Source organism: Sander vitreus, chromosome 21 (assembly GCF_031162955.1).
Source record: "Sander vitreus isolate 19-12246 chromosome 21, sanVit1, whole genome shotgun sequence".
Taxonomy (NCBI): domain Eukaryota; kingdom Metazoa; phylum Chordata; class Actinopteri; order Perciformes; family Percidae; genus Sander; species Sander vitreus.
Genome location: NC_135875.1, coordinates 10,961,719 through 10,988,436, shown reverse-complemented (window position 1 = coordinate 10,988,436; position 26,718 = coordinate 10,961,719). Strand labels below are relative to the sequence as shown.

Genomic DNA, 26,718 nt, shown 5'->3' with positions numbered 1-26,718 from the left:
AAAATGTAATGATCTACATTATTGCCAGCAACTATTGCTCTTCCTTGGGCATGGTGAAGTTAATTAGCAGATTATGGTGTTAGTGTATGATATCCTACACTGCCCTGGGTAGTATTGGCCAGTGCAAGACATAGATCATTTAAAAATAAAATATATGTGTTTATGTCAGAATTACTCACATTTGATCTTATATCTACTGCACATCAATGGAAGTTAAAAATGCCCATAGGGAATAGGCTAAATGTTAATGTGGGTGTTATGACATGAATGTGATATGTAGCCTGCCGAGACTAATGCACCAAAAATATGAAGTGTAAAAATGTTCCTCTTGGCTCATCTCTGGACATGTTGATGGAGGGGGTAAAAAAGTGAAATTGACAATATCATTGTAGGAGCGCACTAAAGGGGCGACGGTCCGCTCCACTACACTGAAGTAGGGATGTCTACAGTGGAAGAAGAAGAAGGGGGAGGGTACCACTTTGTCACAGGCTGCTATGTAGATTAACCTTTCAATTAGTTGTTATCAGGTCCTCTCCATGTCTCGGCGCAAGCTTTTCAGCCTTCGTTTCAAGAGATCAAATCCCACGAAATCGCTCGGATATGTCGCTGCACATGTATCCTTCGACGTTTCCCCGATAATGAAGAGGAGTATCCGAGGGGGGGAAAAACTTGCAGAGGTAAACTACCAGCACATATTTACGGTAGAATGTGCACTCCTTTTTTTTTTTTTCTTTCATACTAGTTATATGTTCATCCTTGCATGAAACTTGCCGTTATTTGTTGTGCCTTCTCGCCCACGGCGGCGACAGATTAGATAGGTCGGTGTGCGTAACATCTAACAAAACGATGTGAAAATCCAAGGAGGCTGTGTATCATTTCCTACTAAAATATGGAAAACGAGAGCGGAGCTGAAGCTGAGAAATGGGAGCTAAAGAAACTAGCGATACATAATTGAGAACCAGTGATGAAGGAGCTACTCTCCCGGCAGTCGTGTTAACTTGTATTCCCCCCTGAACATCTTTTTTCCCTCCAGGGCTCACTATTTTTTCTCATTGGAGATATTTGATAGTTAATGGTGATAAAGAGGTCATGCCATTATTACACAGCGCAACACAGGACGTTTATAATTTCGCTGGCAGACGTGGAGCGAGCTACTTTTTAGCTCAACGGAACCTTTGTTTATCGCCGCCAATTTAACGTCACATAGTTGAAATATTAAATATCTGGAGAATTACGGCTCCTCTCGGGAAAATAATGAAAAGGGAGGAAGATAAAGAGGGGGAAAGGCGATAGCTTAGACACATTTAGCCAGCAGGAGTATTGATATGCTACCTGGAATTGATTAAAAAAAAATGTTTCACTTTAAATCAGCGCTAGAGCCTTTGCAGGTTTTATGCAAACTAATGATAGATTCAACAAACAGCCAATTAAAGTCTAAAATGTTCCAAATCACTTTCAAGTGTAACCAACTGTTTCAAGGAGGAATCTAAGTAAAGGTGGGCCGGCGTTAAACGCTTGGGAAATGTGGTTAAATATTTATCTCATTTAATCGTTACTCAGACAGTTTATGCTTTTTATAGTGTATTTATGACTTAGTTATGTCCTGTCGCTGCGATTAGAGCAGTAAGTTCAGATAGTATGGGTGTTGAAAGTAAATGATATAAATTCATCACCGAAGGCACCTTAAGAGGCGGGTCAATTGAGGGAAGTGACAGATCATACAGCCAGTGCCGTGTCTCCTAGAGTGAGCTCATACATAAAGATTGACATGTGCTTTATCAAACCAGAAATCGGATCTTGTCTTTACAGCCAATATTGAAGTTGCTAGGGAGGGCACATTAGTGTAGGTAAGGTTTAATGAGACCCCATTGGATTGTAATCAGCGTCATGTCGGATTCATGTAAACTACAACATTGTAACAAAATGGCGACTGTTTAGGTGACATCAGTAATGCTGGCAACACTGTCATTTATCTGCTCAACTCAGCGGACCACAACTCTAGGTTTGTTACGTAGTTATTAACTTACCGGTTTCTTGCTTCGTTAAACGGCTCGGTGGTTATTTGCAGACGTGCCTCAAACGTCTAACGGCAGCTGTCAGGAAGTGAACATTGATTATACAAATGTCATTAAAGCTCGCGCTGATCAGTTTGTCGTTGCGGACATCGAGCTGTCAAAAGTCGCGTGCGGACAGGTAACGGTTAAACTTTACGTATGATGTCCTTTTTTGTGTTTTTAATCAGTTCGCGTATGTTAGACATGTGACGGTGACATTTTGGAATATTACGTGCTGCAGAAATAAATGTGAACTTGTTTTTTTTAATGTCGAAAAGGAATCTGAAACCGAGTAGCCTACATGCATCTGTCGAGGAGACTGTAATACTTTTTCACTCGGTAGAAGTTATAGCTGTCATTGTGCTAAAACTTATTACTTTTACAAAAAATAGTCTCTTTTGAAACGGACATCTGGTTTGGTGCGTGGATTATGGTGCCAGACTATGGATTAAGTCACTCGGATTTCTTTAGCAACCATGACAGCTCCTTCATCTGTTTTTATCCATCTGTTTCTCATGTTTTAACACATCTTAAACGTCCTGCATTCCTCTGGCCTAGTATATCCAATATGCCAGTGATTCTCAAAGTGGGGTTTGAGGACCCCCAGGGGTCCGTGGCACTCTTCCAGGAGGTCCATGAAATGTTTTCAGATTCAATCATTTAAATTATGATATACAAATGTGTTGTTGTTTTTTTACAAAAGGCTTCATAGTTCAACAACTAATATTTAACTTTTTGAATATAACATAGTTAATAGATTAGCCTACTTTCTTATCTAACAAATCTATACCTCTCAGAATCTGCAAATATGTTTAATACATTTCTTATAGCTTTCTAATAAAGGGCTTCCTGGTATATGCTCTGTCTTGTAAGGTGTCCTTGGCTAAAAAGCTAGCTAGTTTATAGAATGTGAAAAAGAGGAAATAACAAGCAATTGCAGGAGAGATTGTAATTTACACATGTATTTGACCAATTTGTTTTTTCTTTTTTCTTTTAGATTTGATCTGGGATTAAATACATAAAGATCCAGGTCAGCTGGTAACTACAATTGTGGAATTTACTTGTGCCAACTTTTCCTCAAGACCAATGTCAGATACCCAGGATTAAGAAGACTTGAGAATGTGGATGCTCGCGTGGAACATAACTTTTTGACCTTACTAACGATGTGGATGTACCCAGTGTTCAGCAGCAGGAAGGGGGAATCTGTATGGATCAGATTTTTGTGAGTCTAATTTTTCAACCATGGTAAAACTTGCAAACCCTCTGTACACGGAGTGGATTCTTGAAGCAATACAGAAAATCAAAAGGCAAAAGCAGAGGCCTTCAGAGGAGAGAATTTGTCATGCGGTGGCCACATCGCATGGACTGGACAAGAAGACCGTCCTTGAGCAGTTGGAATTAAGTGTTCATGATGGCTCTATTCTTAAGGTTACAAATAAGGGGAGTGCCTCTTACAAAGACCCAGGAAATCCCGGGAGAGTTGGATCAATCCCGCCTGCAAATGTGTCTGTGCCATCAAAGGAATCATTATGGAATTCAAGCGATCTGCGCCATATTGATTGGAATAAAATACTTAAGAGGGCCATTGAGGGCCTGGATGATACCCATGGCTCCTCACTGAAGAACATCGAGAGGTATCTGAGGAACCAGGATGACCTCTTAAACATTGTTGATAACCCTGCTTTCCGGCAGAGGTTACGACTGGCGGCCAAGCGGTCAGTAAACAACGGCAGGTTGTTAAAAAATGGCCCGCGGTATAAGCTTAGCCATGGCAGTGTGGAGGGAAGGGGCTCCAGGTGTCCAAGTGCTTCCCCCTTGGTCCTGTCATCAGTGACACTCCTCCCCCATGAGCGAGACCAGGTACACACACCTTGGCCTCTGCATTCTCATTCTTTCACTTCATGCTTATTCCCATGTTACCCTGGACTTTGATCTGTCATATGCTGCTGTTACCCTAAAGGGAAACATACATAGAAGAAGTTATTCTTGTTATTAATGTGTTATTGATTTCAACCTTATCATCCAGCTCTAACATGTAGTAGAGCTTTATTTAGCGAGAACCAAGGACTTTTTTTGGAACCATAACAGTGGCATTTCCATGACATCATTACCAAAGAGGAAGTTTGAAAGTTTGGGCCACCACTAAGCAGCATTTGCTTGATAGGAATTTTACGATTGTGGTCTTAATTCTGTGGGACTTAAGCTTGGCAGGTCAGAAACAACACCATCGAGAGTGCGTCCCTTTGGGGCTGTGTTGCTGTTGGTCGCCATAATATGAGAACTTGAATAATCAGTAAGTCATGCTGACAGTGTGCGGTAGGCAGTCTGCTGTAGGCTTCCCACAGGTTATGTAACACTAGCCTAATGGCCTTAAGGGATGTGGCTGGCTATCTTGTGAGTAACAAGCATCAGTGAACAGATTTGGAATATTTTATTGGTTACTTACATGCTCATGAGCATAAACTAGTCGTCACAAATAGTGAGTACTAAAGAATGGCAGCTGAAGTATATGTGGTAGGACATAGTATTCCCAGGCTGCATGCAGTTGTTATGACCTTTTTTGCTAGAGCACCAGAGAGTAAATAAAACCATATGAACAAACTTCCAGGTTGAATTGTTTCCGCTGCTTTTGGCACCTTAGGGCTGGTTTATAGTTTGTAGAGATCGTCTCTCTATTAATTGGGCTTTAGCTAAAACACACACTGCAGACAAAAGTCTGTAAAATGACACCACTTTTGTACTTGCTTTGCAATTTTAAGACACTGTCAAGCGCAGGAGAGTGTTTCATGGAAAATAGTTTTCATTGTATGGCCCTAAAGTGCAGTGTACACTCATCTAGGTAGTTTGTTGTAAGGGCTTTTTGCAGACTGTGTGTCAAGATGAAGTGCCGTCCAATAGTTTATGCACAAGTTATGCAGCTGAGCAGCACCATGCTATAGAGATGTCACCCTGCTCCCCACCAGTTTCACAGTGAATATATCAGGAAGCGACACCTTGATACTGCAGTCACAACTGTGACTGTGTCTGTGGTCAGGCCAAAAGTGAAACTGAGAACTGTTTAGAGACACAGTGTCCTGCAATGGTTCTCATGACTGAGGACGGCCTGCTGTTTTCCATTTGGAACATTTCAACCTAATGCTCCAAGCCTGATGACATCACCTAGCCCAGTCCAGGTTTACCATTCACTTCAAAGGATGAGACATCTCTGTCTGTTAAGTTGTTGAAGCACAAGTGTGTGTGTGTGTGTGTGTGTGTGTGTGTGTGTGTGTGTGTGTGTGTGTTGAGAATAAGAGATACTTTGAGGTGAAAGAAAAAGAGCAGTCTTGGTTTAGAGTTTATTAGATTCTGAAGAGACTCTGGCAGGAACAAAGGCAAGGAATGAGTGTTTTTTCTTTCTTGCTGTGTTATGCAACCATTTGAGCTCTCTCTCTCTCTCTCTCTCTCTCTCTCTCTCTCTCTCTCTCTCTCTACCAGCAGTTTTCTAATAGGACCCCACCCCCTCACTCAGGACAGCCTGCTCTTTTGAAGCAGCATAATTTCCTGTAATGTGCTTAATTTAGAATCCCCAAGTAAATCATCAGCATCTCTTTAGCTGTGTTTGTTTCTTTATTTTCGCACTTTTGTGCTGTGCAGATTGCAAATTGCTATTGGTTTTAATCACCAGGCCTAAGAATATTCCTGATGGAAATTAATTCTCCAGTTCCTGGATTAGACTTCATGGCTCAGTCAGCAGAGACTATGTTATGAAGTGAAGACTTATTTAAAAATGCTTGCCTCTGAGCATTTCAGCAGTTGAAAGCACAGGCTGCATGATGTCTTATTAATTTCAAGCTCTTTACATTAATGTTCTTGCTTCTATCTAAAATGATCTTGTATAAATCATATTTATGATGTTTGGTAGCCCAAAATCTGAGTTTTAAGGCTCTCAAGAAACTTGTTTACTCAGTTATTCAGGATGATAGTTCATGATAAAGATGATACGCATGTACTTTTTCTACATAAACAAGAAGTAATAACTCTGAAGTAACCACAACACTGAAGCCTTGTTTTGAAGTGCCTTTGGCTGCATCTTTTAGCAGTGATACCATAGAATGGCTTGTGATCAAGGACACCATATTCATATTTATTCATTTATCTCTGCTCTGAGCAAATGTGATTTTAACTTTAATGAACTCCAAATTGACAGACATTGTGCAGTCCAGTTAACAAAACATTGGGGTTATATGAAGGGCTGCAACTAACGAGTGTTTTCATTATTGATTCATCTTTTAGATTATTTGTTCAGTTTTTGTCACGTCAGAAAATAGTAAGAATAAATCTGCTCACCTTCAGTTTGGTTCTGTTGTCCGAGTGTAAAACCCAAACATATGCAATTTACATTTATATACCAACAGAGAAATCATCACATTTGACAAGCTGAAACCAGGGAATGTTTGGCATCTTAGCTTGATAAATGACCTGAACGATAATCATTTCTCAAAATAGTTGGCGATAAACTTTTTGCCCAATTATTTTAGCGCTAGTTATGCGTTTTTGAAATATGAAGAATACTTATAACCAGACCTGTTCAACAAGATTGTTTGCAGTTGCAGACGTGCACAACTCAACTGAGCAACTTTTTTTTTCTTTCTTCCATAACGCAGGACAATTAGAAAATCCTGATGATTTACCTTTGAGCCACAGTGTTATACTCCACAGGTGTAGCCTCATCAGGCATTAGCATTTCAGTGTTTTTTTATAGTATGTCCATAATCACAGCTGTGTGAGCAGCAGTCTGCTTCTAATGCCAGTGCCTGCTTTCAAATATTGACCTGGCAGGTTTGAAAATAGAGTAATCATTGATGTGGCAGTAAACTGCTTCCCCTCACCGTAACAACGAATTGATACAACAGCCAGGAATAATGACCAAATCCCCACTGTGTCCTAGTTGCATTTCCCCTTGGGTTTCTTTTGGATGCTGTGACAGGCTGAAAGGATGCTCCTGTCTTGTGTTTGTTGACGGATGAAAAAACAAGATCTCCCTTAATTCAACTGTAGGTCAGCAGGAGGTCAGGACCAATAGAGATTTGGAGGTTGCAAATTTTGTTGAGGTCAGGATGCTGATCTGCGTCATAGAAACCAGTAACTAATTATGGGCATCCCCAGAGTGCCCTTCAAAGCTCCAGTCAATTGACGAGGCCTTAAGTGTGTAAACTGATGATGAGGTTGGTTATTTATGGTCACACCCAGGCTGTGAGTGTTATTTTCCGTTAAGAACTTCCTCTCAAGCAAGAAGGAGGCAGCAGTATGTTTGATGCTCCTTTAGAGACTTGTGTATATGATCTCATACTTAAAGGGACACCTTATGAAAGCCAGAGTACCTCGGTGTGGGTTTAGTCTGGTTATGACAACTTGGCAAATTTTAACTGACTGTTTTATGATGGGATGACACTAAGTCTTCCCTATTTTCCTCTGTGAAGTCAGCCTCTGTTCATTCTGAGTGATCAATGGGGAAATCCTCTTAAACCTTGAGCTCATATTTTACTTCTTCTGAACTTAAACGTAAGCCTTTAAATGAGTGTTTGTTCTGAGACTTGCAACATTTACAGTGGATCATGGCAGTAACAATGGGAGCATGTTTTATTATTGAGGTAATTTGATTACATGCTGGTTAATCCTTTCAGACTGGAGTGCAAGCTTTAAGAATTGGATTAAGCCCTTAAACTATGATTACTCAAGATCACATACCCATTCAGATGTAATGGATAAAGGAGGTGCATCTCAATATCTCTGAGGATGAGATTCATTTATTATTAATTTCTAGTCTGTGAGAACACCTTTTTTTATCTTCTGAGCTTATGCTTGCAGTTCATATTTTTGTGGCCATTTCATTAAATCACACACTGGTGTCTTGCATAAACCAGCAATAAGTCTGCAGTGATCTCAAAAATCAAGATAAAATCTCCGAAAACAAACAGACTTTCAAGCACTTCATACACAGCCTGTGCTCGTTTCTGTTTTTAAACAGTTTGTCTCTGTTTGTGTTCCCACCCAGCTCCGGGTTGACCCCATCCCAATATGCAGTTTCTGTCTTGGAACGAAAGAGTCAAATCGGGACAAGCGGCCAGAAGAGCTGCTGTCCTGTGCAGACTGTGGGAGCAGTGGTAAGTCGCCTTGGATGTTCTTACAAGCCACAACACACTGTAGTCTGGACAAAACTGTTAGCATGTTAGCAAAGGCACACAAGCAACAGAGTGAATGCGTGTTAGGAATAGAGGTTTATATATATATATATATATATATATATATATATATATATATATATATATATATATAGTTCAAATCAGTATCACAATATTTAGAAAAGTAGTTATTCAATAAATTGCGATATCATATGGCATATAAATGCAAAATCCCATGTAAAATATTACATTGCTCTGGTTTAAATCAGACAGAACTCTTAAAATATGTAAATCAAAAGCTTGCAAACTTAAATTAGCTTGGAAGCATTCATTTGGACCACAAGGTTTGTTTGACATTGTGTAAAGATATAACATGAAATGATCATGTCACATTGTAATTCTATGAAAGATGACAATAATAAGTTATTGCCCTGTCCTCGAAAAATGGTAACTTAAGAATAGTAGTAAGTAGGGGTGGTTGACATGGATAACATCTTCAATCAAGGACTCTCTCGTGGTAATATTTATATCACAATAGTTATATATGTAATTATTTATTGCTACAGAGTTATAGCATGATCTGTTGCATTTTCTGGACATTCATCTGGCCAAATGTTTATATAACTAAATTAGATGGAAATGTCTGTTTTACATGACAAATCATTGTACCTAATCACATTGATGCAACAATCCTGCACATTTAATATTTCCAGCATTCCTGCTCATTGACTTGCAAAATTGCCTGCAATAGCCTTATACAACCTATAATAGATATCAATGCTACCTTGCTATAAAGGTTGTAGAGAAATCTGTGATTGTGAACAAATTTCTTTTATATCAAAACATACAGGATGTTACCATATCACCCAACCCTGGTAGCAGTAGTTCTCAGCATCAGTTAGGCAGATGTCACATTCTTGCTCCACATTTTTCACTTCCCTTTAAGGGATTTATTGGAAGAACAATGTTCAAATTGAGTGGCTGAAGGGATCCAAATTGCTTGCAACCCTCAGTGGGCTCAAGAAGGGCAGATGCTCTATAAGTGGCCATTAGAATCTGAAATCACCCAAGTCATTTGCGCTCAATTCAGATTGTTCTTATAGAGCGCACCAGGCACAGCGGATCAAAGATCAACCCTTTTCCCTCTGCAGATTGGTGGCATTTCCTTTACTGTTCTTTTGTTCCAGACAAAACTGCTAACCCCCATAAAATTACCTCTTACAATTATTTTAAATGCCGTAAGGAATTGTTCTCCTGGTGACATTTTTATAGCTCAAATTTGACTAAGTAGCGTCGAGGTGGTTTTCATTAACCGCTCGTAGTGTACACAATTTGTGCTCTCACTGTAAAACAGCTGTTTTACAACCATGAGAGGGAGCCGGGTGAGGGAGAAGGCAAGCTTTTACATGACTTTCATGGATCGGCTTCCATTAGAATGAGTGCTGCCTCATTAAGATCAAATTATCTGTAATTAGCGGCTCAGATGTTTGATCATACTGTTTTTAGACACAACTTGTGGCAGGGGGAAAAGAAGTGTTGCGGACATACAGTGGTACCAATGTTTTTGATGATGTAATATGTTAATATTTAACCTTACTGTGTGAATAAATGGAATGCCTTGTCTCTAGCTCTGTGACACAGTCAACACTGGCACAAATGTGTTATGCTAATATGCATTTTCAATTGCTTCTGAAGGGCATCCATCATGTCTGAAGTTTTCCCCTGAATTAACCTCAAATGTGAAGAGATTACGATGGCAGTGTATTGAATGCAAAACCTGCAGCTCCTGTCGAATACAGGGGAAAAATGCTGTAAGTATAATGTTGCATACATTTTAAAACACACCACTATCTGTGTTGTTGGCTTGGAGGAAGATCCCATTTGTAAAGCCTCTCTTGTGCACAATTGGGCTTATATCTCCAAAAGACTTGATGGGTGGTGTTACATGTCTGCAACAGGGACATCCCTTACACATGCCTGCTGTTCCCTTTCAGGATGAGATGCTATTCTGCGATTCATGTGATCGGGGCTTTCACATGGAGTGCTGCGACCCGCCGCTTTCAAGTATGCCAAAAGGTGAGGTGTTTACACTGCCTGGCTTCTCTGTTTCCCTCTCTGCTGTCAATTCAAAGCCTTTTCTTCACAGACGGCCTTTTGGGGCTGTCACTCAGCACACAGAGAAGCAGCATTGGCTTATTAGAAGCTTTGCATGCATATCAAATTTTTCCAGCATCCCCGGGGAGATTTGCTATCTCTGGATTACAGTACTGACCCTACAGCGAGGCTTGTAATGATGGCGCGCGTACTGTAGTAGGACATTTGGCAGGCAATTCATACAAGTCGCATAGTTTTGCTCAACAACCTGACACAAAGTCTATTCCACTGGACAGAGAATTGACCCAATGTTTTTCTTATGGATTTTCGCTTTTTGTAGAGTAATTGATTGTCATTGTGAGCTGGCAGGATTCTCGCCAGCTCTCTGTATTAAAGGAAATGTTTCAAATGAATGTACTGTATGTCCTCTGAATTGATGAACCCACTCAAACGTTACTCTCTGTGTTTGGACACCCTCCAGGTACCTGGATTTGCCAAGTCTGCAGGCCGAAGGAGAATGGGAAGAAACTGCTGCACAAGAAAGCCGATCAGATCAAACGTCGATATGCAAAGCCAATCGGAAGGCCCAGAAATAAGCTCAAACAAAGAATGTAAGTGTTAAGAGATCTTAATTTTGGGAATAACAACGTTTATTCGGAGTTAATTGCTAAGATCTGGGAACATGGCAACATTGAGTGCGATCTTGCATGTTTTCAGATCTGAGCAATTACTTTGGTGAGTACAATGTTATCAAAACAGATTAAGGTTATGGTCAAAACTACTAAAATAACACCTAAGCTGTCATAAACCGAAATGATCCTTTTCAGAGAATTAGAACACACCAGGCAAACAATAAGTAAATACAAGCAACAGGGAAATCTTCACTTCTCATCCAAATTAATTCATGTTTATTTACTGTGGCACGATTGAACTTCACAGAGTTCTTTTGGATGCAAAATGTTTCGATTGCTTCCAAAAAAAACACCTGTTACTCATGCAAAAACAAAGAAGTAAAAAAAGCAATACATTGATACAAACATACATTACACGTGTGGCACTGAGATCTGACCTTGCAGCAATATCTTGTCTTCGCAGGTCTGTAACCAGTGGTGACGGCTCCATGGTAGCACTTGGAGGAAGGGGGTCACCTGGTAGGGGTCAAAAGATTACCGTCTGTTCTACACCTTCATCTGGTCATGCTGCATCTGTGAAGGACGCCCGAGACAGATTGGCTGTTGCAGACCCCTGTTGTGCGGTCGACGCCACCCAATTCACCACTTCCACCCCCACCACCACTCCCCCCCTCACGCCCACCTCCACCCCAGCTACACTCACCGTTAACAAGAAAACCAAAGGGCTTATTGATGGGCTTTCCAAATTCTTTACCCCTTCCCCCGTGGGCCGTCGCTCGCGAGCTGTAGCCGTAGAGTCGCCCGCCACACACTTAAGCTCTAGAGACAAGGGTCTGCCCAAACTGTCCAATCAACCAGAGCCGTTTGCCTTTGCTGCTGACGCCACTCAAAAGATAACCCCCTCTTCCTCTGCACTTCCTCCTGCTCCCACGTTGCCGGGACTTAGTCCCACCTCTCAGGTGTCCAGCAGCTCCACCTCTGCTAACTCGCCACAGAGCTCCTCCAGCCAGTCTAGTGTTCCTTCCCTGAGTAGTCTCTGCAATAGCAGCCAACTTAAGGGACTATTTGACGGACTCTCTCACATTTATACTACTCAGGGACAGTCGCGGAAAAAGAGACTACCTTGCTACGCGCCGCCTAAGCGCTTGCATCATAAGCAGGATTCACCCCATGCGTCCAAAACGGGGCCTCAGCGCCTTGGAAAGAACGAGTTTAATAAAAATAGGTTACACTCCACATCTGCTGGGCCAGGCCGACCCAGAGGACACCCATTTAAGATGGTCAGTCATTTCAAACGTAACCCTTTCCTTAAAAAGCACAGGACACTAGGCAGGCTGAGGTATAAAGTAAGCCCTCAGAAGGGAGCCCCATCACCAGGAAAGGGAGACTTGACAGACGGAAGAATTAAACCTGAGAATAATCATGGTAAGCAAGGCTCGAAATTCCAGCCAAGACCTGCGTCTCCACACCTTTTAAGCTTCTTCTTTATTTATTTTTTTAAAGCTTGTCACTCGCAGTTATTTTTTTCCAGACCAAAGCTAATCTTTTCTTTGAGAAGACACCCTCAACATTCTAACAGACTACTAATCTTCTGCCTAATTTGAATTCTTTTAGTTTCTTAACCCAGTTTCGTTGCGTTTTGACTTGGCTGCGGAGTTTACGTGGCTTCCATCCTCTCGCCCGTTGGCTTTTGTCATAGTGCATGGCCCACTAACTCCCTCATGTTGCTCCTTGCTCTGTCCTTGACCCTCTGCAGTAGTGCGCACATTGTGATCACTACCTAGTAGAGGGTGTAGTCACATCAGCACTCTTCCTCATCCCACCCTCATTCTTGAAATCACTGTCTCCACTCAACCTCACTTCCAGCGGTCATTAGACACATACAACCCAGTGATTCACCCACCCAAGTTGACTCTGAGCTGACATGATGATTATAGCCAGAAGTGCAGTAACCCTTACATTTCACTGTCTTCAGGAGTGAAGTCACAGTTTAAAAAAATAACACGTAGGAAAAACAAATGGATATATCTTTCAAGTAATTCTAAACAATATACTGCACAAACACTACTTACCCCAGCAGCACATTTCCATAAATATGTTAATGACACATCACGTCCACTTATAATGGGTTTTTGTTTTGGTGGTTATGTCATGGTGTTGATGTCTTTCATAAAATTACTGCCTGCTTTCCAACATCAGTTGCTTTTCATGTCGACACTCGCTCCCTTCCCTGCATCTGCTTCTTCATTCATGGGAAACTGTCTTGGTGGATGACTAAGCACATGAAAGCGGTTACGCAATTAGAGTGATTTAGTTTCACTTCATTACATTAGGGATTTTCATATAAACATGCAAAGATGATACATTATGAAATTCCTCAGAGACACAGCCTCAAACGGGCTCAGCAGCAGTACTCTCAGTATTAACCCATTTGCATAGAATGCATTTATGAGATTATTCAGCCACGGCTGCTTCAAACAGGACCGTGTTGATGTGCTATCTGATGTGTTGATGTTGTGTTATTGTGCCTGTAACAGGCCACAATGGGGAGCTGCATGTGAAGCAGGAGGCCCAAGCCGACTTTGCAGCCATGTCAAGAGACCACATCACAGAGGAGGACATTGAGACGTTCACTCATGTACAGGAACTCGCCGTGCAGGTGAGAAACCGGGGAAAGGGCTCAACATCTTCAACATTAAGTGGAGTTTTCAGCTTATGTGAGCAGTAAAACTTTATTTGTATTGATATTTTCAAGTTAAACAAGGGGGTTGACATGGGCAACACATAACAGGGTCTTTCAATGACATATCCAAGGGGTTATAGGCATATTAAACTTGCTCTGGTTTATTGGCATTTCCTTAAACCAATCACAATCGTCTTGGGCAGTGCTAAGCACCGGAGAAAAGCAGCGGTGCCTCTGCAGAATAGCCTCGGGAAGGAACTTGTTTTGGTGGGACATGTGTATGTCAAAACGTTGTTTTAGTTGTGCAACAGAAAACTCAGATTGGACAGATAGTCTAGCTAGTTGTCTAGATTAACCCTGCAAAGATCTGAGAAAAGGTTAACCATAGTAAAATCGACCGGAGTTTAAAATGCCAACACAAAGGAAGGAAAAAATAATAGATTGAAAGGTATCTCAACATTATGTTGATTTACAATATCTACTCTTAAGTTTTCAATGTAAAATGGGTCAAATATAAACTCACGTTCATCCTATATGTTTTTTTAATGCATTGCTTTTCTGAAAGGAAGTAGATCAGAACCAAGACGATGACTAAGTATCAAGGTCTTACTAGTGACAGATCTTAGTCAGATTTAAATTATCTTTCGTAAGTCCACCATCTTCATTTGAGAATTTTGTCACAATGCCATATTTATGGACTAGTTATAAGAGACACTGTAAGATTGAATAATCTGGGTCACCACATTTATTCATTTGCTTTTATTGAATCTTTTCACAGAGAACTGGATCTCTGATGAACACAGACTCTGTGCGATGCCCTGCCCTCATTGAATTTGGGAAGTATGAGATTCAAACCTGGTACTCGTCGCCTTACCCTCCTGAATATTCAAGGTAATGTTGCTTTTACTTAACAAATAATGCCACTTTCTGTATTACTTGAGTTGCATTTTTATTTCAATGTCCTTTTAAAGACCTCTCATGCTGAAATACAAACTGCAGCCTTTTCTTTGTCTTTGTCAGATTACAAAAGCTTTATCTGTGCGAGTTCTGTCTGAAGTACATGAGGAGCAAAAACATTCTCCAGAGACACACAAAGAAGTGTGGCTGGTTTCACCCACCAGCCAATGAAATCTACAGAAAGAACGACCTTTCAGTATTTGAGGTCAGCTTCCCTTTACAGCAATAAAGCAATAACTGTATGCTGCATGATATTCCACTGAATGGGTTTCTGGGAGGAGGAGGGGGGGGGGGAAAGGGAACTGTTTGAACAGTGTCCTTTTGGTCTTTTTATTCCGTGTTTAGGTTGATGGAAATGTCAGCAAACTATTCTGCCAAAACCTCTGCCTGTTAGCCAAGCTTTTCCTGGATCACAAGACCTTGTATTATGATGTGGAGCCTTTCCTCTTCTACATACTTACAAAGAATGATGAGAAAGGCTGTCATCTTGTGGGCTATTTCTCCAAGGTAAGAATTACAGAGTGATTATATGGGAAATGAAGGAACACCGCACATCATTTTTGAATGGTGATACTGATACAGTAAACCCTACTGTCATTTGTCCATTTTTGTAAAGTGGATTGAATGTATTCACAGTAGTGCTTAAATGATTAGTCAATTAACCTGTTAGCCAAGAACAAATGCCAAACAGTAGTCGGCCCTAGCTTCTAAAGTGTGAGGATTGTCTTCTTGTTTTCTGTTTTACATCATTGTTAATTGATTACTAATTAATCAATTAATGATGTAAAACAAAGCCATTTGAAGATTTCGGGCTCTGGTAAATATTTCACTATTATCTAACATTTTATACATGAAACAATGAATCGAATAATCCCAAACTAATTGACAGATTAACCGACAAACAGATAATTATCATATGTTGCAGCTACAATTCAGAACAAAGTGATAGTTTTTAGTGAAAGCTCATCGCCCTGTGTGTGCGTGGCGTGCATGTGCACTGCTTTAGACAAGGACAATGGCAGGTGCAGTAAATTGCCACCTTCAGCAGAGCTCTGACATACTTGATCTGTTTCTCCTTCCCTCAGGAAAAGCTTTGCCAGCAGAAGTACAATGTCTCCTGCATAATGATTATGCCTCAGTACCAAAGGCAAGGATTTGGAAGGTTCCTTATTGATTTCAGTAAGTTCCTTAATGCTTTTTTAGACCACAGAACTGAGTTGGGTTTTTTTCATTGGCCTTTACAAACCATTAGAGATCAGGGGGTGAATTTGTAGCTTGTGGCAAGGTTTTGTTATATGGTTAAGGCTTTGAAGTAGCCTAATCAAGAGCATTCATGTACAGTGCTTAGGCAGTCACAGAAGATTAAGAGTGAAAAACATATAAAAACATTACATTCCGGCTGCATACATTATTTGATGGCCAGTAGTATTTTACCTAAGCCTGAAGAGCTTTTTCATCGAAAATGCCCCCAATTCTCTCTCCTTGACTCGTGATGAGGTGGATACCGCTTCTATGTTTTAGTCCAGTTAATGCAGCACATACAATATTTAAAGCCTTGCGGTACAATTTTGAAAACAGTTGCTGCCTTGAGTGGATTTCTGTGTTAAAGGCAGGCAGGTTGTTTTTTTTCTTTTCATTATAGGCGTTTTATTGTTTTGAAGAGTTTTCTCTTTGCCGAGTTTGTGTGTGATGAAGAGAAGGGAAAAGAGGCAGGGCGGGCGGTAATGGAGCATTTGATTTCCTGTTCACTTTGGGAGCCATTGAGACACAGAGATGCAAGAGGATCTGTGATATTGAGAGTGTGCTGATAACAAAGACAGGGATTAAGGGAGATTGAACACAGCTGAATTCTGAGCTCTTTGAAGGCTTTATTGGAAAATGTAGCGTTGGAGCTGGAAGTTGTTTAGATTAAGATTTTCTGTTATATTGGATTGTATTAGAGGAACACTTTGTCTCAGGTAGCTCTGAGAGCAGAGTATTAGTGGGTGCCTGTGTGAAAAATATTTCCTTTCTAATCATAATTCAAAGAACTCTGAGCACTCTGTTTTAGTTTACTAATTATAATATACTTGTAAAGTGACACAAATTGAAAAATTGACTTATTTTCCAATTCATTTACAGTATTTGAACTTTCATCGCTAAGTGTTTGTTATCACAGGCTCCTCTTCTTGGCTTTAGTAATGAATATTGTCATGATTACTGGAATATTATGTGTTCAATGTTTGGTGATTAGATTTGCTTGTTTGGTTCTCGGCAGTGGGTGCACATTAAAAGGCATTAATTAATTTCATGCCGCTCATAATGGATGACCCTTGACAGGGCCGCTATAAAACTAATTACACACAGATACATATTAGTATTAGTTTTTTTCTTGTTCGTTATCTCTCCTAAGTGCAGTCTCTTGTGAGCAATGACATCCAGCTGCTTCTCAGTTTCGCTCTGTCGCTTTGTTTCCTCTTTACTCCCCTCTATCAACCTCCTTTGTTGCCCTTGCCAGCATGTATCATAGCTTTTGACAGAGGTTGAAGGGGAGGCGAACTGTTTGCATCGCCTCCCTTTATACTATTTGAAGGTGAAATCCCAACCAGGGTTTGGTGTCACATCCTTGCATGAATATGTTTACCATAAGGGAGGGGGTGAAGGGATTGAATTGCAATCTAAAATAACCCAGCAGCAGCCTCTAGCTTGACTAAAGCATTTTGTTTTTGTTTGAATCTTGTCTTTTTAGGTTACCTTCTCACCAGGCAAGAAGGACAAGCCGGCTCCCCGGAGAAGCCGCTGTCAGATCTGGGTCGCTTATCCTACCTGGCATATTGGAAAAGTGTCATACTGGAGTACCTTTATAAGCACCCAGATAAACACATCAGTGTTAAAGGAATAAGCAGGGCCACTGGGATGTGTCCACATGACATCGCCGCTACTCTCCAGCAGCTCGGCATGATTGACAGACAGGATGGCAGGTCAGTTTTCGAGCCGCAGTCTCCTTCAGCCTGTGCTGCCTCTTCTGTATGCTGTCTGACTTATCCAGGCCAGCGGGTATTTTTAACAGCGTACCCATTAATGCAGCTGAATATTGACAGAAGTAAGTCAGGTTAAGCACCCCCAAGGACACGGAGCACCTGCTGTCCCAAAGAGCTCGTCTTTATGCTCGCATTTAACCACACATCACCTTCTGTCTAGATTCTGTTTACCCTGGCTAGTGCTTCACTCTTTTGTTGACATGAACTCATGGGCTTTTCTCACTGTGACCTAGGATTGTGTTGATCAGAAGAGAGCGATTGATTCAGAGGCACATGGAGAGCCTGAGGGCTAACCCACGTCAGAATGAGGTGGACCCTGACGCCCTGCGCTGGACACCTTCCACAACTCTCAATGCTGTCCTGTCTGAGGAGGAGAGGGAGGCAGAGATGGATGTAAGTCTCTTTGTTCAATCAGGAGCCAGTTATTTGTTTACACTTGCCTGCAATGCTGTTCTTGGATGTTTGTTTGGTTAGCTGAAGAGTTCAAATAGAGGCCATTAATGGGGAAAGCATTATCACTGTCAGCAGGCATCTAATGTTGTGCAAAATTGCCCTAAATCAGTTCACTACATAATTGATAGTGCTGAATATTCCATGAAATGCAATCTTTCCACGGTTGCTTAACGGAAATGTTTCCTCCATGACGGGCAGACATCCAATCAGGACGCTGCTCTTATTATCAGGAGAAACCTGCGGTGATTCATTTGTCATGATGTTAATTCCAATCTCTTGTTTTCCCATTAGCATCATCGCTCAGATGTTGGAGCTGTGCGTGCGCCTTTCCCAGAGATAATGTGTCTTGTCTGTTTAATTACCAGGCTGAGCGGCTCAAGGAGCAGGCCAGTTGCTGGGAGAAGGAGGAGAGGGAGGGCTACATGATGACTCACGGTAGCAGGCAACCTCTCACAAAGGTCCACTGTAAGGTTCCCTACAGGACCTACGAACGCCGCCCTGCACTGTCCTGGACCAGGCGCATCCAGCAGTCGGAGGAAGTGAGTGATGACGAAGCTGATGACGACGATGACGACTCTGATAGCTCACCACCCATCCTAACAAAAGCCCACGCAATGCTTGCAGCCAAGAGAAAGGTGACTTTTATTGTTTGTTGATGTTAATCATGTCACTTTTGAGTTTTATTCTAGGACAAAGTGGAATTGAATGTATATCATTATGTATTTTCCTTCATTAGAGACCATGTTGTGTACTCTAATGAGATGGAAAGGTTTGATAAATATTCATGAATTCAGTGGAGGGTTCAGTGGCTTCCTCCTGTCATCTGGAGCCTCCCTGTGTGCCTGCAGCTGTAGATAATAGATTGTGTTTTCACTGCTGGTGTCGAGACTGTGCAGGCTAAACCTTGTACTATTGTCAATGGTCATGGTTAATTTACTGCCCTCCTCTGTGCTTCTCACATCTGCTCTGTCTATATGGCACTGCCCCCTTGTGCTGGAGATAATATTACAGCTGGGTGAATGATGTCAGTGAGACCTTTTCAACAAAAACAGTATGGAAACCAGAAAAGAACGACTCTGGCTGTTGGAGTTTATTCAGTGCATTAGTTACAGTATTGATTTCACATCCTTCTTGTGAAGGATTTCGGAGAGGAAAGCGGTTGAGTTGTAGGCAGCCGGTGGGAAACAACTGGAGAATGTTAAATATATAGACCGTGGTTTCTGCTTACTCTGCCTGTCTCATTTGTGGTTTTCCACACCAGACTGCATTGCTCAAACATTTAGTCTCACAGTGTGGTTTCAACATTTTACATTTAGCACAAAAGCCTGAATGAATTTCTTCATCAACCTAGTGCCCTTGTTTTCAGTTTTTACAAAACTACTCTACTCTGATGGAGGTTGTATTCTGTTTTCATTGGTCCCTCGTTTGTTTGTTTTTCAGAGAACCATTGTGCTCAAGAAGAGAGGGCGTAAAAGGAAGAGAATAAACAGCAGTGTAACAACAGAAACCATCTCTGAAACGACAGAAGTGCTGAACGAGCCGTTCGACAACTCCGAGGATGAGCGTCCTATGCCCCTGCTGGAGCGCACCTGCAGAGTGGGCGAGATGGAGGAAGATGACGAGGACGAGCAGGAAGACAAGACACCAATTACACCAATGAAACGCCGAAGAGGTCGCCCGAGACTGGAGAAAAATGCACACAAAGACAATCTTGAACACTGGAAAGAAGGTATTTGCATCTTGACTGTCGTACAAATACTCTGTAATACATTATCTCTCATACAATTGTTTGGTTACACTTTACTTGAAGGTATCTACATAAGAGTGACATGACACGGTCATGAACGTGTCATAAACATAAACAAGTCATAAACGCTTATGACGTAACGCTTCTTTTAGTAAGTGTCATTCAGTTTTTGTCATGACAAGTTATGGTTAGGGTTCATGTGTCATGACAGTTTCATGACAGTGTCATGTCACTCTTATGTAGATACCTTCAAGTAAAGTGTTACCAATTGTTTTATAGCAGATTGTTCTATCTCTCTGGCAGAACATTAAATTGATTTTAATTCATTTTTTCAACCTGTAGGAGCTGACATCCTCTCTAAGAGACCCACCAGACCCCGTCCAGTGAAACGGAAGAAAGGCTGGCCGAAAGGAGTGAAACGTGGCCCTCCTAAATGGAGGGTTAAGAATGAACGAAAGATGGGCTTCAAGCTCAACCTCTACACACCCCCTGAAACCCCAATGGAGGCTGAGCAGCACTATATTCACACTGAAGAAGCAAAAGAGGAACCAGACCAGGATATTGTATGCGACGAGGGCAGCAAAGCAGGCAAGTGCTCGGCTAGTCCAGATACAACGCTAGAGAGGCTCCTCTCTGAGCCCCCAAGTTCTGTTGACCGTGGCTCCCAGAAGTCGAGCTCCCCTGAAGGATCGCCAGTGGTTTCTCCGGTGTGCTCACCTGCCGCCATGTCCCCCAGGCCCGAGGACAGAGCTGATTCCCCAGAACCACCTGAAGACGACCAGCAAGAGAGTGAACATGGGCAAGAGCCAAAAGATGTGGAACACAGCACAGTGGGTGTTGAATCACTGGAGAATGACAATGCAGAGGATGATGAGGAGGACGAGCAGAGAACTCAAATAGAGGATCAGGATGCAGATGATGAAGATGACAGTCACAGCAAGGCAGCAGAACCTGAGAGCAACAAAGCAGAGTTGGAACAGAGTTCAAAAGAAATACCTGAATGCACCCCACATTTTTTAGATCCAAAAGAAGACAATGACTCTGAGTTGAGTCAGCAGGTTTCTACAGTACCGTGTGGTGAAGATAAACCAGCTACCGCTGCAGAAAGTATCCAAGAGGCAGTGACAGAAACGACAGTAGCAACACCACCACCTGAAGCAGTAGCAGTCGCTTCAGTAGCAGCTGTAGACTCTGATAATCCTGTAGACTCTGAGTCAGAGGAAGAGAGCACGTCTAGTCCTTGTCCCGATCACCCACCTCCTCAGCCTGCAGAGAGGCCATCACTCAGTCCTGTGCTGAGGGAGGATCCCCCAATCTGCACAGAGATTGACTCAGAGACAGCCCAAGCTGTTCAGTCCCTGACGCAAGAGACTGAGAGAGAGAATGTTTTCCAGGATTGTGTGGAGAGCCAGGAACCCTGCAGGACTCTGCAGACCTACGCCCACGTGGCCCAGAGCCCCCAGCTCACCTCGCTGGATGACTGCCCCCAGTCAGACCATAGCAGTCCCCTTTCCTCTGCACAATCCCATCCCAGCCAGTCGGTACGGTCTGTTAACAGCCCGGCTGTCTCCATCCTGGAGAGTGGCTACACTCAGATCAGCCCTGACCACAGTGCCATCTCAGTGCCCTCGCTCCACAACATGGAGACGAGCCCGATGATGGATGTGCCGTCGGTGTCAGATCACTCACAGCAGGTGGTGGACAGCGGCTTCAGCGATCTGGGCAGCATCGAGAGCACCACTGAGAACTACGAGAACCCCAGCAGCTACGACTCCACCATGGGGGGCAGCATCTGTGGGGCAGGCCCCTCCCAGAACAGCTGCTCCTATGGCAGCATCCCCCCCAGTGGCCTGGCCCAGAGCAGCTGTGCTGTGAGCCAGCAAATGGCTGCTGTCAACCCCGGCAGCTGCGGGATGATTCAGCAAAACAGCCTGAGCTCACCGCCACACTGCAACGTCAAGTCGCCACAGGGCTGCGTGGTGGTGGAGAGGCCTCCCAGCAACAGCCAGCACAGTCAACACAGCCAGCGCAGCCAACACAGTCAACACAACTCCCACAGCAGGCATGGCCCTCACAATCAGCACAGTCAACACAATCAGCAAGGTCCACACAATCAGCTAAGCCAGCACAGTCAACACAATCCCCACAACCAGCATACTCACCACCACAACCATCACCTGCAGCACAATCACCTCAGCCAGCACAATCAGCATGCTCAGCATGGCCTTCACAATCAACACAGTCAGCACAGCCAGCAGCAGTCCATGGCACAGTGCGCCATACCCACCAACTTCACCACCACCATGCAGCTGGCAGACATTCCTGAATCAGGCAATCCAAATTTCGCTCTTTATGAAAGGATCAACCACCAGGGGGAGTATGGCAGCGGGCACTACTCTCAGTCGTCTGGCCTCAGTCTGGCCAAGCTGCAGCAGTTCACCAACACGTTCATAGACCACCCTCACTCGCTGCCTTTCAACCACTCAGCCTCACACCCCATCACATCTTATGCAAACACCCCTTCGCTGTCATCTCAGCACTCCAGCCTGGTCTCCTTGTCCCAGACCCCACATCGAGTCCCCAACCCACAGGTGCAGGCCACCATGACCCCTCCCCCGAATCTCAGCTCCCCGCCGCCCATGATGCTACAGCGCAACATGGGTATCCCGCCTTCACAGCGGATCCAACCCCAAATGGCCTCCAAGAGCCACATCTCTGCAAGGTCCAAGTCTGCCCCGCTGTCCCACCACCAGCAGCAGATGTACGCCCGGCCGCCACAGACTGTGGCCATGCAGGCACCATCCAGGACGCTGGCCGCCATGCCGCGCATGAACATGAGCATGAACATCATGCCGGCACCAGCCTACAATGTCAACTCCATGAACATGCCCTCCCTCAACGCCATGAATGGCTACAGCATGAGCCAGCCCATGATGAACAGTGGCTACCATGGCAACCATGCCTATATGAACCAGTCACCCCAGTACTCTATGCAGATGGGCATGATGGGAACACAGCCATACCCCCAGCAGCCCATGCAGGCTCCACCACATGGCAACATGGTGTACACTCCAGCTGGTCACCATGGTTACATGAACACAGGCATGTCCAAGCAGTCCCTGAAAGGGCCTTTCATCAGGCGGTAACTCTCCGCAGGACTAAGCTGGTCCTTCTCGCGTGCATTTTGCTGTTTAAAGATGCACTGATCTGGCCTTTTGTTTTCATTTTTTTGGGTGTCTTTTTGTTATTGTTTATTACTTAAAAACCAGCAGCAGCACTTGGAAAGAATGCAAAAATGTTCATCAGTGAGTAAACTTTGAAGCTAATGTTAAAAAGTATTTTTGTTTCTCCAGATGGGAAGCCTTACATCATTACGATGAAAATCTATTTAATTAGTGTTCGTGTCTCTGATGTGTCTTTAGAGCAGGCGGGTTCAGAGCTCAGCGTTCAGAGCTCAGCGGTAGAGATTTCATCAGTGGTCTTGCAGTCGTGTAGCAGCCTCAAATGAAGCCATTTAATGTGCCTGCTACAAGTGGAGTTGGTGGCTGTTTGAACCTGTTCAGTGTACCTGTCTAACAGTGCTGACAATTAGTTTGTACTATACTCATGCCTTTGTATATTTAAATTATTGTACCTATTTTGTAAAGTGACAACTAGCATGCTTCAGTCTCTGTTAGTGACAGTGCATTGAGTAGTACTGTACAAGTGTTGTGCTTAATAGCAAGCCATTTTAAAGATATCTGGCCTTTATTAGGTTTCCCTCCATGGGGAGAAAGATGAAACTATATTTTGTTAATTCTAATAATGTAAAAAAAAATGTAAACTTAGTCCTGTTTTCTGTTTGGTTTAAGAGGTTTTATTGCTATGTATGTATAATTCTGAAGTCTTTTGTAACAGATCTCCTTGAGGCAGCTTTCTGTTTAATAAAGCAGACTGATTTCTGTCAAAATAACAAAGCATATCTCAGTGTTTGTACCCTGAAAATTCTAAAACATTTCAAAATGTCCAGAAGTGTGGCAGAATTTAAAAATAACTAAATCATTATAACGATGAATAACAATAAAGAAAATATAAATTTAGTCCAAAGTTGATATTTTACATAATGCCTTTAAAGCTACCTTTTCATTCCATCTGTAGATTTGTTTTTTATCTTTATAAAATGTTGGATTTATATTTTACCGAAGTGTAGAAGAATAGAGCCTGTGAATAGACCAAACTAAGCTAATGGATTGCATGTAAAACGCAACTTGTACTTGTGTTTTTGTTTATATTGCTCTTTTGTAGCCTTTGTACCTGTACAGAGTTGCTGGTAAGAACAGGGGGAAAATACCTGGCTATGTGCACAAAAATCGGACAGAATGACATTCTTGTATTTATGACTTTTCTCCCTTTGTCAGTCACTTAAAATGCTGTACATTTTAGCATAAGAATAAATTATAATGACCATGTACTTGATTGTTCTCTTTTAATTTGAAATATTTACTAGCCTGAAGCGTGTCACAGAAACTTTTTTTTTGAATTCGTGGTAATCCAGGCAGCTGTTTTCTCTGCAGAAAAGTATTTTAAAATAAAAAGAAGTGAAAAAGGAAACTTGACTTGGACTTGACTGCTCTGAGACTTTATTTACCTGAGATATCACCCTCTAAAAACCTGACGAGATGAAATTTCAAAGCAAACATTTACATCTCAAAAAAAAAAAAGAAACTAATGGGACAACAAGCAGGCTTTGCATGCCCACACACTTTGAATACTCATTAGGTCTCTGCATTAAAAGACATTGGTCTAACTTAGTATGAAAAAAACATGGTAAACTGAACTTTAAAGGGAAAATGTTCAAATGCTGTTATTTTTATGGACAGCACTGAGAGACCTGAAATCTTGCATCTTGACTTGCAATTTGGGTATTTAGACTTGTGACATGACTTGAGATTTCAGACTGGTAGACTAGAACTTATTTGAAACTCAACTTGGACTTGTCTCAAATTACTTTGGACCTGATTTGGATTTGCTCTGATATACTTGTGACTTGACTTAGACTTGTCTCATGAAATTACTTGAAACCCGACTTGAACTCATCTCCATTGACTTGAGGTTCGATCTGAGCCTCAACTTGCCCCACGAGTGCTACAATCAGCTCTTCTCTGTACCCTCTTCCCTTTTCTCCAGGAGCTGCATGTCCAGCTCTCTCAGCTGTTTCAGGAAGCCCCAGTTGGGGATGATCCTCCTGCGTTTCTTCACGTGCTCAATGGCGTCGACCACCGTCATGTTCTCACAGATCATGAGGTAAGCGAGGAAAAGTGTGGCAGACCGACTCCTTCCCATCACACAGTGCACCAGCAGTTTATCTGTACATACATGAATATACATGAATCACACATTCGGGGAATAGCTATGTTACAATTTTTTTCTAATTTTGTTGTTTTTTAATTTAGAGGGTAAGTTAACCCAAATCATAAACATATTCTTCACTAGTGGTGTCTAACCAAGCGAAAAGTTTTGGTTTAAGGAGCCATGACTGAAATTTCTGCCACCAAATTTAATTTGAGGTCCTCAAAGAATAGAAACATTTCCAATATTGTAAATTCCTTCCATGCCAATATACAAGGATGGTGGCTCAAGTTTAATGGTGAATATCTCAAAACCCGGGCACCTTCAACCAAAGTGCTTTGCTATCAACTCAATATAATGAAGGTGAATTAAATTTAAATTGTGGTTCTTGAGGCATTAAAAAATTACATCTGAAAAAAAATAAAAATCTTTCAGCACCATAAACTACATTCCCTTTATCAGCCTATACTCATACACGGTAGTTGATGTTTATGGACGAATATCTCAAAGCCTTTTAATTAAAACCCAAACTATCAAAATACTAACATGACCCTTTAACCAGTGGGGAATCCTCAGAGAGGGCCTAAGATAACAAAAACATTATTTAAAAAGTCATCAGTTGTAATTTTTAGTTGATCAATTTATAATTTGACAATCGTTGGAATGTGAAGGGTTAAATAAAGTGTCGACCTATCAGAATTTTGCTGCATCTGCAGTTGCCGGGAAGAAAATGTTATGCTTTCATAATGGACCAATCATATCTTCACTCTAAATGGGCGGGCTCGTAGCACCGCCGATAAACTAGCTAGTTAGCCTGGTTGGTTCATGATGGAAGACGCCAGTCACATTACCGCTGGTGAGGAGGAGTTCGTTGGGAATGTATTATCCAGGCCGTTTTCAAGATTAACTTTTGATGAACATTTAAACCAAGGCTTTTGAGAGGCATGTCAACTCCAACAATTAAGTTAACATTACACACAAACTTCGTTTTTAAGTATACTGGGTGGGGAGGGGGGGGGCGGTCAGAGGGCCAAGGTTTAAGAGTCACATTTCGCTAACGTTACTGGCTTTAACTATTTGTTGTCTTACTCTGAGGATTGCTCAATGTCTCTTCTATAAACCGGGTAGCAGAGAGGAAATACTGGCTAAGGTCAAATGTTGTGACATCTTCTGCTACCACGCCATAGTAGACGACGTCCATGTCAGTGTAGTAACCAGCTCCGGTGTCCACGTTGTTCCACGTCCCCTCTGCTGCATTCAAGATGTGCGTAATCCCCAATTTCTTCAGATTATTCTTGTCCTTTGCAGTCTGCCTGCAAGAAGCCGGAGTGGATGTTGTTTTAATCCTCCATTATGTTATTCAGTTTAGAATATGAATACTGTTTTACTTACTCATCCCCGATGTAGACGTTAGGCCAGACTTCGTTGACATGAGTGTAAGCCACACTCCCATGGTTTAGGATTTTCTCCAGCTCATAGCCCCCAGGTGTGACATATTCATCCACTGGACTGAATTCCTCCGCTGCCTTTGTAACATTTATCTTGGTGCCAGTCTTTGACTTCTGAGAAGCCATTTTCTTCGCTGTGGC

At 42.3% G+C, this 26,718-nt stretch overlaps 2 protein-coding genes across 6 annotated transcripts; one reads left to right on the top strand and one right to left on the bottom strand.

The window, feature by feature from the left end:
• Window positions 1-481: 481 nt before the first annotated feature.
• kat6b (K(lysine) acetyltransferase 6B) lies at window positions 482-24,251 on the top strand. 4 transcript variants are annotated; one of them, XM_078279604.1, is made up of 17 exons: window positions 482-677; window positions 3,052-3,914; window positions 8,089-8,197; window positions 9,911-10,026; window positions 10,210-10,291; window positions 10,791-10,920; window positions 11,405-12,366; window positions 13,479-13,600; window positions 14,403-14,515; window positions 14,645-14,786; window positions 14,927-15,088; window positions 15,667-15,760; window positions 17,310-17,541; window positions 17,835-17,994; window positions 18,420-18,689; window positions 19,495-19,783; window positions 20,144-24,251. In XM_078279604.1, the coding sequence occupies exons 2-17, from the start codon at window positions 3,297-3,299 to the stop codon at window positions 22,945-22,947; spliced, it is 6,405 nt and encodes a 2,134-aa protein (XP_078135730.1). In that variant the 5' UTR covers window positions 482-677; window positions 3,052-3,296; the 3' UTR covers window positions 22,948-24,251. The 4 variants fall into 4 exon arrangements, with proteins under 4 accessions (XP_078135730.1, XP_078135729.1, XP_078135732.1 ...); XM_078279603.1 differs by lacking the exon at window positions 482-677 and adding an exon at window positions 1,870-2,002; XM_078279606.1 differs by lacking the exon at window positions 482-677 and adding an exon at window positions 1,872-2,002 and having other exon boundaries at window positions 11,405-11,460.
• dusp29 (dual specificity phosphatase 29) lies at window positions 21,511-26,718 on the bottom strand. Of its 2 annotated transcripts, XM_078279612.1 has the most exons (4): window positions 26,522-26,703; window positions 26,219-26,442; window positions 24,951-25,146; window positions 21,511-24,107 (listed from the first exon to the last, which is right to left on the bottom strand). In XM_078279612.1, the coding sequence occupies exons 1-4, from the start codon at window positions 26,701-26,703 to the stop codon at window positions 24,023-24,025; spliced, it is 687 nt and encodes a 228-aa protein (XP_078135738.1). In that variant the 3' UTR covers window positions 21,511-24,022. The 2 variants fall into 2 exon arrangements, with proteins under 2 accessions (XP_078135738.1, XP_078135739.1); XM_078279613.1 differs by lacking the exon at window positions 21,511-24,107 and having other exon boundaries at window positions 24,752-25,146; window positions 26,522-26,718.